At 39.3% G+C, this 19,014-nt stretch overlaps 1 protein-coding gene across 7 annotated transcripts in view; it reads left to right on the top strand.

The window, feature by feature from the left end:
• The window catches only part of TPK1 (thiamin pyrophosphokinase 1), a 317,983-nt gene that overhangs the window by 120,495 nt on the left and 178,474 nt on the right, over positions 1 to 19,014 (top strand). For 6 of the 7 annotated variants that reach the window (XR_011806855.1, XM_038174896.2, XM_027451311.3 and 3 more), the window contains one exon: positions 3,475 to 3,544. Coding sequence is in view for 5 of the 7 variants with exons in the window: in XM_038174896.2 (XP_038030824.1) it covers positions 3,475 to 3,544 (70 nt within the window). In the remaining 2 variants the exon portion in view is untranslated. Of the gene's footprint in view, positions 1 to 3,474; positions 3,545 to 6,678; positions 6,701 to 19,014 lie in introns of those variants that run through there. The other variant, XM_072033313.1, reaches the window with a different exon arrangement.

The raw sequence follows: 19,014 nt of genomic DNA, 5'->3' as shown, positions 1-19,014 counted from the left end.
CCATCTATTTAAACTGTAAACTTCTTGGAAGAAAGTATCTCTGTTTTCACGATGCCAAGCAAAACAAAGCCCTGATCTTGTTCAGGTCCTTCAGTTTCTGCTGAAATAATTAATGAGGTTTTGTGTGAGCTGTTACGGAGTGTCTAGAGACTCTTAGATTTGCCTTCACAGTTGCTGTGCTGCACCTTGGCCAAATTGTTGTTTGTAAAGCAATTTTTGTCCCTAATATAAAAGACACTGTATAAAATCAGTTCTTATTATCTTTCCATATAAATTTTCCATCTGTATTGTAAGTTTAGACTTGCTGACTAACTCCTTAAATACTTCCAGATAATAATGTTACATGTTCTTCCAGCTAATATAAATCATTACTTTTTATCAAGCAATGCTTGGTGGTGGTAGAAATAATATGATTTACTGGCCTCCAGCCAATCAGTTAATTACCTGCTAGTTACTTAAAGCACTTGGGGCTTTGGTTCGTTCCAGTGTAAGTTATTAACTTGCTGGTAAAGGATCAGTACCTCATAAATAGTTTCTCTAAATAACTTTACAATGCTGCTGAAGTGATAAGAATAAATATGTGAGGGAAAACTTTAAATTCCAGTTACATAAGGTGACTATTTTGATTTAAGATATCAAATATCAGCCCTGTATCCAGCATACAAGTGTCATAGTCTTGTTTTTAGGCATCTATTGGTCTTTAAAAGAATCTCAGTAGTTCACATGTACTGGACTGAATAAAGACTGACTTTTATTATTTTTTTTCTGTAATACTCAGTTTCTTTGGTTTTTGGTCATGTGCATTTGAAACAATGCCAGCTGTAGTATTAGGCCAGGCATACCTTTTGGTAAGTTCGTTGAGATACTTTACAATAGTTAAGGCTCTGTCTGTCTTAAAGCAACTGAGATAGGTAACAGTCTTTTTTGTGTCTCATTTTCTATATCTCGTCCCTTTTTTTTTTTCTCCACAGAAATCATAAGCCACTTATTTGTTTAAAATATGGGAGAATAGATTAAAAAAATCACTGTTCTCAGAAGGAAAGGGCTGTGGCTCTGTTTGGCTGGGGAAGCATCCTTTAGGCAGCGTATGTACCTGAAGTTAGAAAATAATTTTTCTGCAGACTTTGTACAGTTTGGGTTACAAAGAATGTCTCAACTGATAAATTGCTTTTGTAGCTCCAGGGGAGAGAAGAGATTTTGTAATTGGTAAGGTCCTAGGCCTTGCGTAGATCTATTATATCTGCTAAATAAAACGATGGGCAAGATAGCTAATTTAAGGACAGATATTACAGACTTTTTGCAAAGGACTGTTACAAAATTGTGTGAGCTGAACTCCCTGAGAGAACTTAGCAAATATGCCTAGGTGAAAGGAATTACATTAATCCAGTTTCAGTTGTAACCTCAAGTGAGAAAAGTTAAAAGCTTCCTGTCAAACACAGGAGAAAAAAAAAAAAAAAAAGAAAAAAAAAAAAAAAAAGGATGTTCTTCGTGTCTTGTGATGTTATATTCATCAGGATGGGTGAGGAACCTGGCAAGAGCCTGAAGCAGTGAATCACCATTGTAAATGGCTGGCCAGCTACCATCATTTAGAAATTATTTCAGCTAATAAGATTTGTCAAGATCAAATCTGTTTGACCTTGCCTTGTTAGTATGGGTTTGAATGGTGACTGAAAGAAGTGAGAGAAGTAGGATGAGGAGACAGAACAGAGCACAGTCTGCACAAGGAGACAGAAAAGTAGTGCTTACAGTAGTGGGCATTGTAATTATATGGATAAGAGAGATAGGGGTCATGAGAGCAGGAGCAATGCTAGAAAAGATGCTAAGAAGTTTAATGCTAGTTCTCCAGCCCTACAGATTCTTACAGCCTGCAGGAAAGAAGCTGCTGTACCCAAAACTACCCATGTGATGAACTGGCAGCAGTTGTGCTGCTCTGCTCTTTTGTTTCTACCAGGAAGCCTCAGCCAAGGTTGCATTGTACTGGGTGGTGGTTATAACATAAAGAATATTCCCTGTGCTGGGAGTTCAGCAGAAAAATGAAAAAGAATGGCTTAAAGAGGAGAGTAGATACAGAGGTGCAGACATGAATTTTGTTGTCCAAATTTGTATAGTGTGGCTAAGTTGATTACTAAGCTAGGGAGAGAGGCCAGATTTCCCAATGAATGAGTGCCAAGAGGAAAAATGTAGGTTTGCATCACTGTCGAGAGACAATTCTAACTCAAGGAAAAAAAAAAAAAAAGAAAAGACAAAAACAGATTTAGCTGAAAATTGGATTCTCAGCAGCAGGAACTGCCTGAGCTGATTATTTATACCTTTTTTTCCCAAAACTGTGGCAGGCTGTTCTTTTTCTTTGCCTCTCCTTGTTTTTCTGTTCCCCTCCACAAATACTCTGACTTTCAGTCCTCTCAAATTTACCATCCCGTCTCTCTTTGCTCACAGAACTGGAAGGAATTCTCTGCACTAGTGCAAAAGTGATAGCTTCTTTCATCCTGCACACTGAAGTTATCTAACTTGTGCGTCTCTGAACAGAACTGATAAAGACTGCTAAGACACAGTGGTCATTTTCAGTCTTCAATAGCTTGTCATATTTTAAAATTCTTGTGAAAGAGCTATGTGTTAGCTAAATGATTCCTAATAGGGGTGCTTATGAATAAAATATACCAAATTATATCTGATTTTACAATAATAGTGTTAGAATATTTTTTTTTCTGAAATCTAACTTAAGTCTAATAAAGGGATCAATCTATAACAGCACATCTGTGCTGGTTTAAGTCAATAGGAATTAGTGGCACATGCTCTTTGCAGTCCCCAGATTATGTATAAGCACTGGAAATGGTTGTGGTTTTGTTCCTTTCATACCAGGAATGTTCAAGATTTAATACTCAGCCCTTTACATCGGATGATTTATATCAGATGATTTGAGCAGTCTGTGGAGCAGTATAGGAACTATAGTGTTAGTACTTCTGTGTGATGGGGGGGAAGGGAACATGGATTAACTTGCCTGATTTCTTTTTTTTTTTTTTTTTCTAGTTTTATAAAGTCACCATTATGGTTTTTGTACCTGGGTGAGAAGATTGTTAGGTTTAAGGTGCAAGTTCTAACTTGCTTAGAGAAGTATGTGTGCGATGATCCCTTTTCAGGTTTTGAATATTTGCCCCCCATTTAATTTAAAATGACTGAGTACTAGGTTAGGATAGATAAAAGCTATTTGGAGAGTGCAGTGGCATAGTCAGATGAAGAGTGGCATAAGTCTCCCAAAAACAGTTCAAATGTAAATTTAGAGAAAGAAGAGAATTAGTCAAGCGTAGAAAGCTAAAAGCCATATGAAATTTGAAGTTTACTCCCTACTCTGCAATAGACACTGAGTTTACACAAAAATTACAGCAAATGAGTAAACTGTTTGTGTTTTTTGTTTGTTTGGTTGGTTGTTTTTTGTTCAAATACCAATACATTGATGCTCTGTTTCTTCACTTGCAGCTGCACTCAGAGCTTGTGTTGATGGAGGTGCTAATCATCTATATCACATCACAGAAGGAAGCCAGGAAAGGTATGCTAACAATAATCATGATGTCATCTCTTCTAAATTAAAGTAAAATGTGGAGGAACGGGATCTGATCACTCCAGTTACTGAAGTAGCTGCCAGCTCTGCACATGATACTTTAACAAACTGTGGCCACACGGTAGAAGTGAACAAAACACCCAAGACCAATATGCATATGCACAACTCCTGAGAAAAAGCCAAATTAGTGTATTGTACTACAATTAATTTTCAATTATGAATGTTTTTTTCATACCCATAGGTTGGCTCATACTTAATTTAATAATTTTATCTTCTGCTCAGGTCTTCAGAAGGTGAGGCTTATTTGAAATGTTTGGTGTAAAGGATTGATTAGCTAGGAACACAAAGATCAGCTAGAACTGGATTCCAAAAAGTACTTCTTCCTTGAAAACTGTTGCAATTGTTCTATGCAAGGGCAGAAAAAGAGCGGAGCGCTGACATCCATCTCACTTTGCATGACAGCTAGCTGGGCAGCAGCTATGAGAGTCATGTTTTAGCAGGTAGTATAATGCATTCTCTCCTACATCTTTAATCACTTTTCCCAACTAAAAATTTAAAAACACATAGGTAGCTTAAAATACCTTCTTTCCCTAAGCCCACTGTTTATAGCTTGTTTATAGCTCTGTTTTCAATCTGTCTTATTTTATGCCTCCATCAGAGCTAGGGCTTCACTGAAGCCTCTGGAAAAACTTGTGCTCTTAGCAAGGGATGACAAGAGGAACATCTGATATCTCTCACCAGGTACTGAAACAAACTATGTCCTCTTCATTCCTCTTCTGAGGCCTTAGAAACAATCTGCTTGCACTGTGAAGTGAGTGGGTACTAAAATAGGATGTCTACTTTTTCTTTTTAGTTACTACTGATTTAGTGTCAGGACTTCATATACATTCAAAAGCAAGTACAGAGGTTGTGTATAAATGTATGTGCCAGGAGAGGATATAAATTTGAAAGAGGAATCATAGAAAGGCTTAAGTTGGAAGGGACCATCTAGTTCCAACCCCCCTGCCATGGGCAGGGATGCCACCCACTAGATCAGGTTGCGCAGGGCCTTGTCCAACCTGGTCTTGAACACCTCCAGGGATGGGGCATCCACAGTCTCTCTGGGCAACCTGTTTCAGTGCTTCACCACCCTCTGAGTGAAGAATTTCCTCCTAATCTCTAATCTAAATCTCCCCTCTTTTACTTTAAAACTATTCCCCCTTGTCCTATCATTATCTGCCTGCGCAAAAAGTTGCTCTCCACCTTTTTTATAAGCCCTCTTTAAGTACAGAATAGCCACAGTGAGGTCACCCTGGAGCCTTCTCTTCTCCAGGCTGAACATCCCCAGCTCTCCCAGCCTTTCTTCACAGGAGAGGTGCTCCAGCCCTCTGATCGTCCTCATGGCCCTCCCCTGGAGCTGCTCTAACAGCTTCACATCCTTCTTTGTTGGGGGCCCCAGACCTGGATGCAGCACTCCAAGTGGGGCCTAATGAGGGCAGAGCAAAGGAGCACGATCACCTCGCTTGACCTGCTGGTCACTGTTCTGTTGATGCACCCCAGGATGCAGTTGGCCTTCTGGGCTGCAAGCACACACTGCTGGCTCATGTCAGGCCTTTTCATCTACCAGAATTCCCAAGTCCCCTCTGCGGGGCTGCTCTCAGTGTGTTCTTCTCCCAGTCTGTCCTCATGTCTGGGATTGCCCTGACCCAGGTGCAGCACTTTGCACTTGGTCTTGTTGAACCTCATTATGTTCACATGGACTCACTTATCAAGCTAGTTCAGGTCCCTTCGGATGGCATTCCTTCCTTCTGCTGTACTGATTGCAGCACCCAGCTTGTGTGTCATCTGCAGACTGGCTGAGGGTGCACTCAATCCCATTTACTACATCTTTGATAAAGATATTAAACAGTGCTCGTACCAAAATACATCCTTGAGGGACACTACTTGTCACATAGAACCATTGACCATCACTTTCTGGGTGCAACCGTCAAGCCAATTCCTCGCCCACTCAATGGTCCACCCATCAAATCGATATCTCTCCAACTTGGAGATCAGGATGTCATGTGGGACTGTGTCAAAGGCCTTACAGAAATCCACGTAGATGATGTAGCTACAGGATATATATCATTCAAGATGATGTATCTTCCTGTCCTTCAAAACAAAGATGAAAATTCAAGAGGAAGACTGTAGTGTTCAAATGGAAGTTAACTTAAAATTGGTCACCCGTGAGAATTTTATTTTCTGAGATCTATGACTGCTAATACCCAGACTGAAAACTGTTGAGCACTACCAAATACTACGTGTATCCCTTACATAATCTTCTATTTCTCTTCTCCTAGTAGTTGCTTGCAGAGCCATGCACAGCTTAATCTTGAATACAAATGGAAATCTTTTTCACTTGCAGCACTTTGATAATGGTGATTCTTTCCAAGGAGACACAAAGGGAGAAAAGAAGCAACATTTTAGAGCTTTCATTTTAACTTCTCCTGTAACCCATTCATCTCTTCTGCACACCTTTATATTCATATTAAATAAATATAATTCAGGGGAAAATGGATTATTATACCTTGGCTGAATAGTTCTTTCAGTCTTACGTACTTGGCCCTTGGAGTATTTCTTTTCTCTATCTTTTTTCTTTTCTTCTTAATTGCTTTGGATAGTAGGTATATTTTACCTTCAAAGTGATTCTTATGAAATAATAAAAAAAAAAGGACCTGCATAATTTTAATTTTTGTCTTTAAAGATATCATGCTGCTGGAAAGAATATTCATTTACTTCTATGAAGCATTTTCCCTACAATTCCCTGTCCAGTGTTATTAAATAACTGTCTGCTCAGACTCTACTGACATGTTAATCTTTTTTTTAATGCTGCCATAACCTTCTGTTTAAAATTCTATTTTATTCAAAGTCTTGATAGCTAATTGTATTGTATCAAAACCAAAAAAAAAATGTAGTCCTTTAATTTTAGAGAGATTATTATATGCAAGAGATTTGAATAAAGAACTTGATTGATATTTTTGGCTTGATTCTCAGTGACACCTGAGATGTCTTTTTGCTGCTCTGGCAGTGTGAAGAATCTTTTAGAATCAGAAGAAATTATAATAACATTCTCGGAAAAGGACAGCTTGCATTTTGGGACTCTTATAGGGGTTTCTTCATTTGGAGGTAAGTGAAATTGTTGTTGGTATTTTGAAAGGTCCACTGCAAATTCCTAAAAAAATATAGGTCTGGAAATGAACTCAAGAGATCTATCCATCTTTTTCCTTGCCTCAGGGTGAAAACAAACCTGACCATTCCATTTTTGACAAGTCTAGGTAGCCGATTCTTAAAAAATCTTTTACTGGGAATCCCTCCACCCCTATCCAGCTTCTAAAACAGACCCAGCTTGTTTGGTCTTCCCATATAGGTCACCATTTTATTGCTGTTCTTTGCCTCTCTTCAATTAGGACAATTAAGAGAGTCTGTATCTGTCTTAAAGTGTTGTAGCTGAAGCTGGACAAGAGGCTCCACAGGAGACATATCCAGTGGTGAACAGTTCTTTAACTTGCTTCTTGGGTCAAGTCAGCCTATGCTTTTGAATGAAAAGCAGAAAGTGCAGATTTAAAGACTCACTGCTTCCTGCCTCTGTGCTGTCATCTACTGGCAAGAAAAATGGTGAATAGGTTTCTGCACCATCCATCAGTATCTTGACTTGGTTCTGTGCTTGAGTGGTTCACCTCTTCCCATCAAGTGAAGGAAGTTCTCACCTTTCTGCTCCACAGCTCTGCGTAGACTGGATTAGCAATGTGTTCATGAGATTAGATCTGTAGGTCATGAGATTAAAGTATATAAAACATTACACATCTTACTTTTTTTTTGGTGTGTGTGTGCGTGTCATTTCTATGATGTGTTTGTTTTGCCTATAAATTCATGTGAAAAATAATCTGAATCCCAATTATTGGGGAGGGCAAGTGGCAGAGGAGTAATGAGATACCCTTCATTTTGGTAACTACTTATGAGGAGAAATCATGCTGTTTTTTCTCAGTGGTGTGTTAAAAAAACAAATTACCTTCTAGAGCAGGAGAGGCAGGAAGAGTAACCAAAAGGGCAGGAACCTTTTCCTTAGATATACCTATCCATGGGCACTATCTGTGTCAGGGACAGAGGAATGGCAGAAGAGAAGAGACTGACTCCCGTGCTCTGTTGCTTTATTATTATTATTATTATTATTTTCTCTCTTTCTACCTAATAGCCTTTCTAACCGTGAGAGTTTATTTTCCTTAGACTACTGTTTTTTCTTTGTTAACATCTGTTCCCACTTAGTAATAAGGATTACTGCTAAACTGTTCTTGATTGCTAAACATTTTCAGCTAATCAGAGTTAAAGGTGAGTTACTGATCTTTTACACTGATTTTTTTTGCTCTGCCTTATTCTGTCTGCCTTTCCTGCCCTGTTGTGTATTTCTTTGAATCCCTATGAAGCACTGTTATCCACTTCAGAGTTAGGTCCCTGCTTATCTGTATCACACTACAGCAACTTCTTTCTCAACACTTTCTGATTAAATCTTAAGGCATCGATTAACCTCTGTGTCACTAGCTTTGGGGTATATGAAGGTGAAGATGCATCGAAAACTATCATCACATTGGCACCTGTAAAAACGATCATTAGTACTTGTGTCTCAGATGCTGTTTTCCAGAGAGATGTCAAATCTGTTGTGTACTCAGGTTTTGCAACTTTAAGAGCTTTAGGTCAAAGCAGTGAGCAGTGGGCTCTATAAGAGAAAAGATGATCCTATCATAGGAATACTGGCTATCTGGTATTTGGTTTAGTATTGCAGTGTATCTTACTCTGCGACATGAGGTGGGGTGCCTGCAGTGGTTAAGGATATTACTTATGCTACAAATCCAGTTTCTTTCTGTGAAACGCATGAAGTATAAGAGTAGCAGTGAAGCTGAAATGATTGTGTATTATGATGTAGTATTATGATGTAGTGTTTCCTAAATATAAAACATACATGTGATGAACTTCACTGACGCATGGAAATCCAGTTGCTACTATATAATTCATCTCTGAACCAGACATGCAGCAGGGCAGCTCTAAGAAGCTCTACATGTGTATTTGAATGTTAAGAACAAACTTGGTTAAATATTTTAGTAAATATTTATAATTTGTAAATATTTTGGTACATATTTTATATAATTGTATATAAATGTTTAGTATTATTATATAATATTATATGTAATTTTGTTAATATTGTCAAGCAAAAGAGAAACAGTGGGGCAGAATCTAGCAATGTCTATGAGTAAAATGAGATCCTTTGTCTTGTTTCCTGAATAACCTTCTACTCGTGGAAACGTGGGTCCCTAATAGGATCATAGAGTGAGAAATTCAGATATACTTCAATATGTTCCATATTGGATTAGAAATAGGGTACTTATGAAGGTAATTAGCCATTGATGTAGCTTAATGTAGGGTTGAGAGGAATTCTTTGCTTGAACTCTTCAGATGAAACTGGGTATTTTAAGCCATCTTATATTCAGGCAAAATTTAGGGCACTGATGCAGAAAACATTGGATGATGTTTTCTTTGTATGGAGTTATACTAGAAGAGTACAATGACCTTTTCTTGTCTTTAAAATCTATTCATTGTATGTTCTGGAGAGGATGTGAGATGTGATGTTTTTTCTTTAATAATGTTGATAAAAGGATATGTTTCTGTAATGTTTAAAAAAAAAAAAAAAAAGATAATATTGGCTTCTCCAAAACATCAGGGTCAAAACTATTTGAAATGGCTTTTCTGCTGTTGCTGGTGGTGAATAATTCTTTGAATTCAGGGATTACAGTCTAAAAGCCAAGAATGTTGAGAGCTGAAGTAGTGCTTTATTTGTCAAATGGCTTAAAGAAATCATTTACGTCAGACTTTTTTTTTGTGTGACCCAAAGACTGTAATGGTTTTTAAAGATCAAAATCAGGATCTTGAGTTTATCTTAATAGATGCATCAGAAGTGTCCAGAAAACCCTTCCCTATCTATAGTCTGCTCCTTTAGGATACGCCTGACTTGGGGTCCATCTTTAAATCCTAGAAAACTACCAGCCAAGAAAGAAGAAAAAGAGGAGTCCATTTGGAGTTGCATGATGTGTTTGTTTTAGGTAGTGCAGATCAGAAATTCTCAATATCAAGGTATATTAGAATCATATACCTTTTGACTTTTTTCATCTATATCTTCAATACAATTACTTTCACTCACAAGTTTATATTTTCAAATACATATTTATTCCAGTAGGCATGTGCTTTGTAGTTCGAAGTTTCCTAATTCAGAGTTTATTTTGGAAAAAAAAAAAAAAAAAAAAAAAAAGAAAATCCTTTCAAGAGAGACATATAGATTTAGTCCTCAATTTAAGCTAAGATTAACTTCCTGTAATAGTAGGTATTTCTTGAAACTACTAGGGCAATAATATCACTAAGCTATGTAAGTATATCAAGCTTATTGGGTCTCTGAATCAAATGATCACAGAAATTATGAGAGGTGAAAATGACTGGTGCTTTTGAACAAGATTTACTGCTGGGTTCCTCTTGATATTAAACATCAGTATAAAGTCAGACCAGGAGTATGTATTCCCTGGAGTTATTGATTAAGTCATTATAGTTCTTTAATTCTGTTCACTTAGTCATCCAATACTATAAATGAAGAATCTGGGAGTTATGCAGACATAATTTAGATTCTGTTGAGAATTTTAGAAGGGGCAGAAGTACAGTGTTCTGCAGATCACACATTGGGGAGATAAGTTTTGAAGGAGATACCGGTGGAAGCACCTGTAAAAGCTGTTTTAGCGTTAAGTTTGCTTGGAGTTGCTTGGAGATCTACAAAGACAGAGAAAGACCAGGTGTATGAGGAGCAGCTGAGGTCACTTGGTTTGCTCAGCCCCGAGCAGAGCAGGCTGAGGGGAGGCCTCATGGCGGCCTGCAGCTCCCTCACGAGGGGCAGGCGCTGAGCTCTGCTCTCTGGGGACAGCGACAGGACCCGAGGGAACGGCATGGAGCTGGGACAGGGGAGGGTCAGGCTGGGGGTTAGGGAAAGGTGCTGCACCCAGAGGATGGTCGGGCACTGGGACAGGCTCCCCAGGGCAGTGGTCAGAGCACCGAGCCTGTTGGAGTTTAAGGAGCGTTTGGACAACACTCTCAGACACATGGCCTGTTTTTTGGGTGATCCTGTGTGGAGCCAGGAGTTGGACTCAATGATCTTTGTGGGTCTCTTCTAACTGAGGGTATTCTATGATTCTAATTGTAGTTGCTATTATATTCCATAAGCCATAACAGAAACTGGACAAGGGCTTTTCCACCATCCCCTCAACATGAAAATCAATCAGCAGATTATCTGATTAAAAAAAAAAAAAAAGACAACAAACAAACAAAAAAAAACACCAACAACAACAAAAAGCCCAATGAAGTACTATAAATATTATCAGAATTTGGTTAAGACAAAATTATTTATGTTGAATTTCTTATGTTTGCTATTCAAGATGGAATTTGTATACTAAATTAATATTTATAATTAATAATGAGGGGAGGTTGCACTGTTGTCTACTGTTGTGACTTCCAGAAGTTAGACCTTGCTAAGAAAAAAGGCTTAGTCTCATCATACTCTTACAGAAGCTATGAAACAGCTAGCTTTTTATCATTGAAGTATACATGTCACAGAAACATGCATGTGTTGTTTCTTTTATTTCCGGATTGTTATTTTTTTTGTTTCTGGAGACTGAAAGTTACAGCTTTAGGACAGGACATACAGTTTTTTTACAAAATAACAAATGAAAACTAGGTAAACAACTAGGTAAAACATCGGAATGCCATTTCCAAAATGAATTAATTGAATTAACAAGTGTCAGAGGCAGGTGTACCAGGCTTTCTGCTGAATAAAAGTGAGAATACTGTCCACTGATTAAAAAAAAAAACAAAAAACCACTGTGAATAAAGAGCTTTTTGTTACTAGTTTTCTCAGTGTTATCCAGTGAGTTACCAGATCATCTCTGATTCTCAGTTAGTCTTAAAATGAGGAAATGAACCCTTAAGAAGGGTTAAAATGCTGTCCTTGTTCACATAGTCTCATCAGAGTTTCTGACATTCTTTGTCACAAGTTCAACCTATAAAGGGAATAAATATGATTCTTCCTCAAATCAGTATTTAATAAGGAATTTAATAAGGAGTAGTAGGTCCTAGTTGGAGCTGGACTTTACCCACATTATCATTTCAGGTACCTACATGTTTTGGCATAAATGCACAGGTTTTCATTTTGATACCTCAAGGCATTCAAAAAATATGTTAGGATTCTGTTACTTTAGCCACATTGACAGACCTAACTGTGAGATTTTGCTTTTGTGAAGTGATCCTGATATACTTGATGGGAAGGACCAGAACACAAGTCTGAAGAGATGGAGTGACCAGCAAACGCAAAACAGACAGAGTAACTTAGAAACCAGGTCTCCTGGCTGGCAGTGAGGTGCTCTGCCCATAAAACTGTGCTGTTCCAGTAAGAGCGCATAAGCCAAGTTGTAATTGCCAACCAGTAAAATAAAGGGTCATGATTTGTCCGGAACAGTAATTCTGGAAAAAAAATACGGAAAAAAACTGGCTGAGGAAAGGAGAATATAGGGACACCTTCAGTTAATCCCAGGTCTCTCAATCAGAAGGTTTGTCTTGCTTCAGCTTCTTCAAATAGCTGCATCTGGGCCTCTAGTGTACTGTAAGTAGAGGAATGTCATCGCCATCTGGGTGATTTCTGGCTTTATGACATGGTAAAAATCATTTATGGCCACCCTGATGCTGGAAGTTAGAACTTCATAGCGATAAAATATCTGTGCATTGAGTCACCACTGGAAAAATCAGCTCAGCAAAGAGTCCTGAGCTGGCCTAGGAGCACTCCTGCACTTTATAGTGTTTTGGTTCATTGTGCCTAAGGAGCAATTCTGAGGATCCAGGGAAAGTTGGCTCTGTGTGTAGTGCTAGGGTGAAATGTATGCCTGTGTTTCTTTTGGATCTCTAAATATCGATAGAAATGAAGTATTAGGCAGGCAAGGCTTAGTTTTATGGACCGATACTTTTTACAAGTGTTTCGGGGTGAAGCGAGAGTTCTACCTTGCTTGAAACAAAGCAAAAGTTGGAAGTTCTTATAAGTCATCTGGATCTTTGCAGCAATAGTACTCACCATCTAAAACTTAAAATATGAGCTTTATATTGAACATGGCAAGAGTGATCTTAAATTTGAAAGAAACTCTTTTAAGATTGAGAGGACGGCCAAGAAGACAGATCTGTGTTCGGTCTGGGAGCACAGAAATACATACACTATAATTGCCTTAAAATGAATGTTAATAAATGACCTTGAAGTTGGCTGATATGTACTGTTGCCTTTCAGAGATTTAGGGAAGGGTTATCAGTGTTGCAGTACCTGTTAATTTTGTAGATTTTCACATAATGAAAATGGGAAGAGAGAGGGCATAGTCCCTTCCAGACGACTTCAAATTACCAAATAATACTTAAAGGGACTGAATACAAATAACACCCATAGATAATTATTCAGATTAGTTTTTGCTGTATCTAAAATGTTCTTTCAGTAAACTTATTAGTGATTGTTGGAGTGTAAACATATTCTGGTTGTTTACTTCATGAGTTTCTTTCCAATTCTCTTTTTCCAGTAGGCTCTGCTCTCTTTTTATAAATATGTGAAAGCCTGAAGTTCTGACTTTTAACAATTTGCATTCAAATGGGCACCTTTATTCTGAGAACAAATGATTATACACTTCAAATCTGTTTAAATTTAGTGTTAGTGAAGCCAGTAGCTCGCAAAGGTGGTGGGGAGGGGAGGGGGGCAACTTTATGCTTTCTAGAATGTAATGAGAAATAAAACTTTAAAATACAAATCCATTTATCTTTAAACTATTTCCCCAGTTCCTCTGCTAAGATTTGTTTTTAAATCTAATTGTATTCCAAAAGAGCATTTCCATATTACAAATTGACTCTTTCAGCTTTTCATTTTAAAGTGTTCTGAGTCACAGCTGTTTTCACAGAAAATGCTATCAAGAACAAGAAACTATGCCCTCTTACTATGATCAAGGCTACTTATTAGCATTGATAAATGAGAATGAGAGCCTTATACTTAAATTCTCAAATTAACTATTTAGGGGAATGAGATATAAATAATGTCTCCTTTCTTGCCTAGTGGTTAAGAGTACCCCATGCCTGTTTTGAAGAGGACAAACCATGGAACAAAAACTGCAGAACCAGCTGTAAAGCTAACTGTATCAAGAGCTGAACAGCATTTGATCAGTTGGAGCGGGTATAGTTGCCAGGCAGCTCTACAGATTTCATAAATGAAAACACAGGGATTAATCCTTGGTACAAGTTAGAGCCTCAAGAGATCATAGAGCTAGTTTTTGGTGCTATTATAAATAATTTGCTCAATCAGGTGGATAATGTGTACAGTGGTACCTCCAATGCCGCTTTTGGTTACATTCACATTTAGTGAAGCTCAAAAATCCTTCAACTCATAGTTCACATAAAAGCAGCGCTCCTAGGTGAGTGAACACACATCTGCAAGCCACATACTACCTCCTTTGTTTGGATATCAATCTAGGCTTTATTTTTGCAAAATGGGTTAAAAAAAATATATATTCTAATCCCTTGATTTAGTTGAATTTAAAAATATAGATTATTTGCTGTCCCTATCTTCCATGCAGACTGCTTTTAAAATGTTTGGGGCAATGTCCCTGAAGAGCACAGTGAATGTCAATGGTAGAGAGTACAAAGAATTCTAAGTTTTGAGCAAGGGACAAAAGATCATTTGGGTAACAAGTGAAAATACAAGGGTAGTGATGTAAAAAGATATTCAAAAGGTTGTTGGAAATGGCATGAGCTATATGAAAGTATCTTGCAGACTAGCAATTCCAAATAATTTAGCAGAATGATGTCTGATCATCTGGCAGTTAGGGATGTGGCAGGATGTGAAACTCATGAGGTTGACAGGATCGGAGGTTACAGAGAGTAACCTTCAAATAAATGGAGATGAATGAAGGTCCACTGGGGTTGTCTAATGATGCCTCTTTAGCTGTATGGGACATTCTGTATGAGCAAGTCTATCTGCAGACTGGTTTTGGTGTCACTGCAGACCTCTGGACTAATACTGGCACATCATTCAGCTCTAGCTCATTAGCCATTAGCCCATCTAAGAAACTAAGAGTGGGCAGAAATATGCACTGAAGGCATTAGGATGAATTCTGAAATCAGAGTTAGTTTGGTCAGAATATGCTGTATACCATACATAATGCTTCCAATTTTATTTATTTATTTATTTATTTATTTATTTATTTTTGTAAGCACTATTGCAAATATAACCACCTCACAGACATGTTAGCACTGTAAAGGTACAGACAGAAGAGTGAACTTTAGACTCATAGAATCATCTATGCTGGAAAAGACCTTCAAGATCATCAGGCAATCAACCTGACCTACCAAGTCCCACCATTAAACCTTACCCCTTAGTGCCACATCTTCACATTCCTTAAATAACTCCAGGGCTGAGGACTCTACCACTTCCAGTGCTTGGCTACTCTCTCCATGAAGAAATTCTTCCAAATATCCAATCTAAATTTCCCTTGTGCAATGTGAGACCATTGCCTCACGTCTTCTTACTTGCACGTAAATCCAGGTAGACAACGTCCACAGCCTTTTCTTCATCTACTAAGCAGGTCATCTTGTCATAGAAGATTAGGTTAGGCAGGACCTGTCTTTCATAAACCCATGCCAGCTAATTCTGATTACATGGTTGTCTCCTATGTGCCCTGTGATGACACTCAACCTTATCCTGATCTCTCATCAGTACATTCCCCTCACCTCCAATGGAGGATGGAGAGGCTCCTTAATCCTCCTTTTGCTGTTTCTAAAAGCATTTTTTTGTGTTTCTAAAAGCATTTTTTTCTTGTAATTTAGTGTACTAGCTAAATGGAGTTCCAGTTGGGCTTTGGCCCTTCTAATTTTCTCTCTGCACAGCTTGACGACTGGTCTCTAGTCCTCCGGAACTGCCTGCCCTTCCTTCCAGCATTTGTAAGCTCTCTTTTTCTTTCTGAGTTCTAGAAGCAGCTCTCTGTTCTTCCAGGCTTCTATCCACAGTGTCTTGACTTTTGGCACATTGGTACAAGCTGTACTTGTGCCTTTAAGATGTCCTGAAAAGGTCCAGCCTTCCTGGGGCTCCTTTACCTTTCAGAACCACTTTCCAAGGGACCCCATTAACCTGTTCTTTAAGTAGGGCAAAGTCTGCCCTCTGGAAATCCAAGTTAGCCGTTTTGCTAATTGCAATACTGACTTCACTAAAGACCAAATACTCCATGATTTCATGCTCTCTGTGACCAAGGCATCCTCCAACCATCGCATCACACGCAAGTTCTTACCCGTTTGCAAACATCAGGTCAAGTGGGACACCTTTTATAGTTGGCTCACTCACCACCTGTTTCAGGTTATCCTCCACATGTTCCAGAATCTCCTAGACTATTTCCTCTCTGCTGTACTTAATTTCCAGCACACATCTGAGATGATGATGTCTCTCATCAGAACAAGGGCTAGTGATCATGAGAACTTCAGAGAGATGAGAGAAAAGAGCAGTAGATGAAGGTCTAGATCGTAATTTCAGAATACCATCAAAGTACTTGTCTGGTGTGAGACATAATTGCATCAAGAACACATTTGGAATAAATGCACATCTATCCTGCAGTAATTGTTTTTATTTTAAATAAGTACAGATGCACATACTGTATAATTAAGGAAGTACTGAAATGGATTAAGGACAAAGTGCATTCAGATAAAAAGCTTTTATTGGCTTTGGACTGATTTCCTGGTTTATTCATTTGTTTAACAATGGTTATTGAACTAAACTAACTGCTAAATGGAAGGAAAATAAAAAGTTGAATGAATCATACTTAGGAAGAACCCTAACATGATGATGAATGCAACTCAATATGGCTGAAATTTGTCTTTTATTCTAGAGAGAGAGAAAACAAAGCTCGCTAGTGAGTATCTCTTTGGGCATACTATATGCAGATTCTGCTAGAAATTAGGTTTTGTTTTTGTTTGGGATTTTGAAATGCACTTGGTGAACGAGGGGAAACTGATTCCATGCAACTTGAGCTTTTATTTTTTTTCTGTTGTTCAGCTTCAGGCTGGACATCCCCAACTCTCCCAGCCTGTTTTCATAGGCAGGTGCTCCAGCCCTCTGATCGTTTTCATGGCCCTCCTCTGGACCCACTCTAACAGCTCCACATCCTTCTTGTGCTGGGGGCCCCAGACCTCGATGTAGCACTCCAAGTGGGGCCCCACAAGCGCAGAGCAGAGGGGGACAATCACCTCCCTCGACCTGCTCATCACTCCTCTGCTGATGTAGCCCAGGATGCAGTTGGCCTTTTGGGCTTCAAGCGTGCACTCTGGCTCATGTCAAGCTTTTTGTCCACCAGAACCTCCAAGTCCTTCTCTGCAGGGCTGCTCTCAATGAGTTCCTCTCTCAGTCTGTCCTCACGTCTGGGATTGCTCCAACCCAGGTGCAGCACCTTACACCTGGCCTTGTTGAACCTTATTAGGTTCATGTGGTCCTGCTTTTCTAGCTTGTCCAGGTCCCTTTGGATGGCATTCCTTCCTTCTGGTATATCAACTGCACCACTCAGCTTAGTGTCATCTGCAGACTTGCTGAGGGTGCTCTTGATCCCACTGTCTGTGTAGTTGATAAAGATATTAAGCAGTGTTGATACCAAAACAGACCCCTGAGGGACACCACCATTTTTCACCAGCCTCCACTTGGACATAGAACTATTGACCACACCTCTCTGGGTGCAACCTTAAAGCCAATTTCTTAACCACTGAATGGCCCACCCTTCAAATCGGTATCTCTCCAATTTGGAGATCGGGATGCCATGTGGGACTGTGTCAAAGGCCTTACAGAAGTCCAGGTAGACATCAGTCAGTCTTCCCTTGTCAACTGATGCAGTCACTCCATCACAGAAGGCCACCAGATTGGTCAGTCATAACTTGCCCTTGGTGAAGTCGTGCTGGCTGTCTCAGATCACCTCCTCGTCCTTCACGTGCCTTGACATTGCCTCCAGGAGGATCTGTTCCATGACCTTGCCAGGCACAGAGGTGAGGCTCACTGGTCTGTAGTTCCCCAGGTCCTCCTTTCTACCCGTTTTAAAAATGGGGGTGATGTTTGCCTTTCTTCCAGTCACCAGGGACTTCACCTGACTGCCAGGACTTTTCAAAGCCTGATGGAGAGAGCCTTGGTAACTCCATCAGGCAGTACCCTCAGAAGCCTGGGATGCATGTCATCAGGCCTCATAGCCCTGTGCCTGTTCAGATTCATCAGGTGATCTCAAGCCTGCTCGATGCTTTCCATGGGAAAAAGCTCCCCCAGCCCCATACAGGTTCAGGGAAATGAGGGATGTGGGAAGCCTGACTGGCAGTGAAGACTGAGGCAAAGTGGTTGTTTAGTACCTCAGACTGCTCCATGTCTTTCCTGATCTCATCCCTGCACATACAGACAGCATCCCTGTACTCTTCCCAGGCCACACATCCCTGCTTCCACTGCCTGTTCGTTTCTTTTTTGTGGAAGGAAGAGGTGTAAGCGGTTACACCGCCTCCGTACATTGTTCTGAGTCCTTTCAAAGTAATTAATGCTTTACACGTCACATCACTTCTCCATTGATTGAAAATAAGGAAAGTGCCACTGCTGGATCCAGTCTTTTCATCAACCTGGTACTGTCCCAACAGCTGTGAAAATAATGGAACAATAATGAGCCTCTTAATGCTACTTTTTCAATTACTTGATCCTCCTGGGACATGCTACACTTTTTATCTTTTGTGCTTTAAAAAAGTAACTTTTAGCTGTGCAAATGGTCTTTGGGTATCTATTACTCTGATTTCAGTCATTTCAGCATTGACAATAGCTGTAAACTGTTACTGCTTATTGTATTGAAAATTAGTCTTTGGTGCCCACACAGCGATCAAAGTACTTAGCATAGTCTTAGAAGTGGTAACACCAGGAATTGAATTCATCCTACAGCAACAAATTGTTCTCAGACTAGTAACTCTTGAGGGATATCCCACCTACATAGGCTGACCCTCAAGCTGCCTGACTTTCCCAGGTTATTAAGAAATTCCATCTGGAATAAGTTTCTTTCTTTTGAAATGAAGCTGGATGGCCCATTCAAGGTATGCACATCGTGTGGCTAAGGGGAGTGCGCAGAAAGGGTATTTGGGATCAGAGTATGCACGTATGCCATTTGCTCCATACTTGCTTCAGTGTGTCTTTAAGTATTCTGATCTCTGTGTAAAAGGTGTCTGGCATGTAAAAAATAATAGAAACAGTAGATAATCATGTAGCTGTTCCCCTTCATTTATTCATTATAAACATTATGGATAAAGAAGGGTGACTGCATAACTGAAAACAGTATTAGGGATTTGCAGCTTGAGAC

The sequence above is a fragment of the Anas platyrhynchos genome, chromosome 2 (genome assembly GCF_047663525.1).
Source record: "Anas platyrhynchos isolate ZD024472 breed Pekin duck chromosome 2, IASCAAS_PekinDuck_T2T, whole genome shotgun sequence".
NCBI lineage: Eukaryota > Metazoa > Chordata > Aves > Anseriformes > Anatidae > Anas > Anas platyrhynchos.
This window is presented reverse-complemented; position numbering and strand designations above follow the sequence as displayed.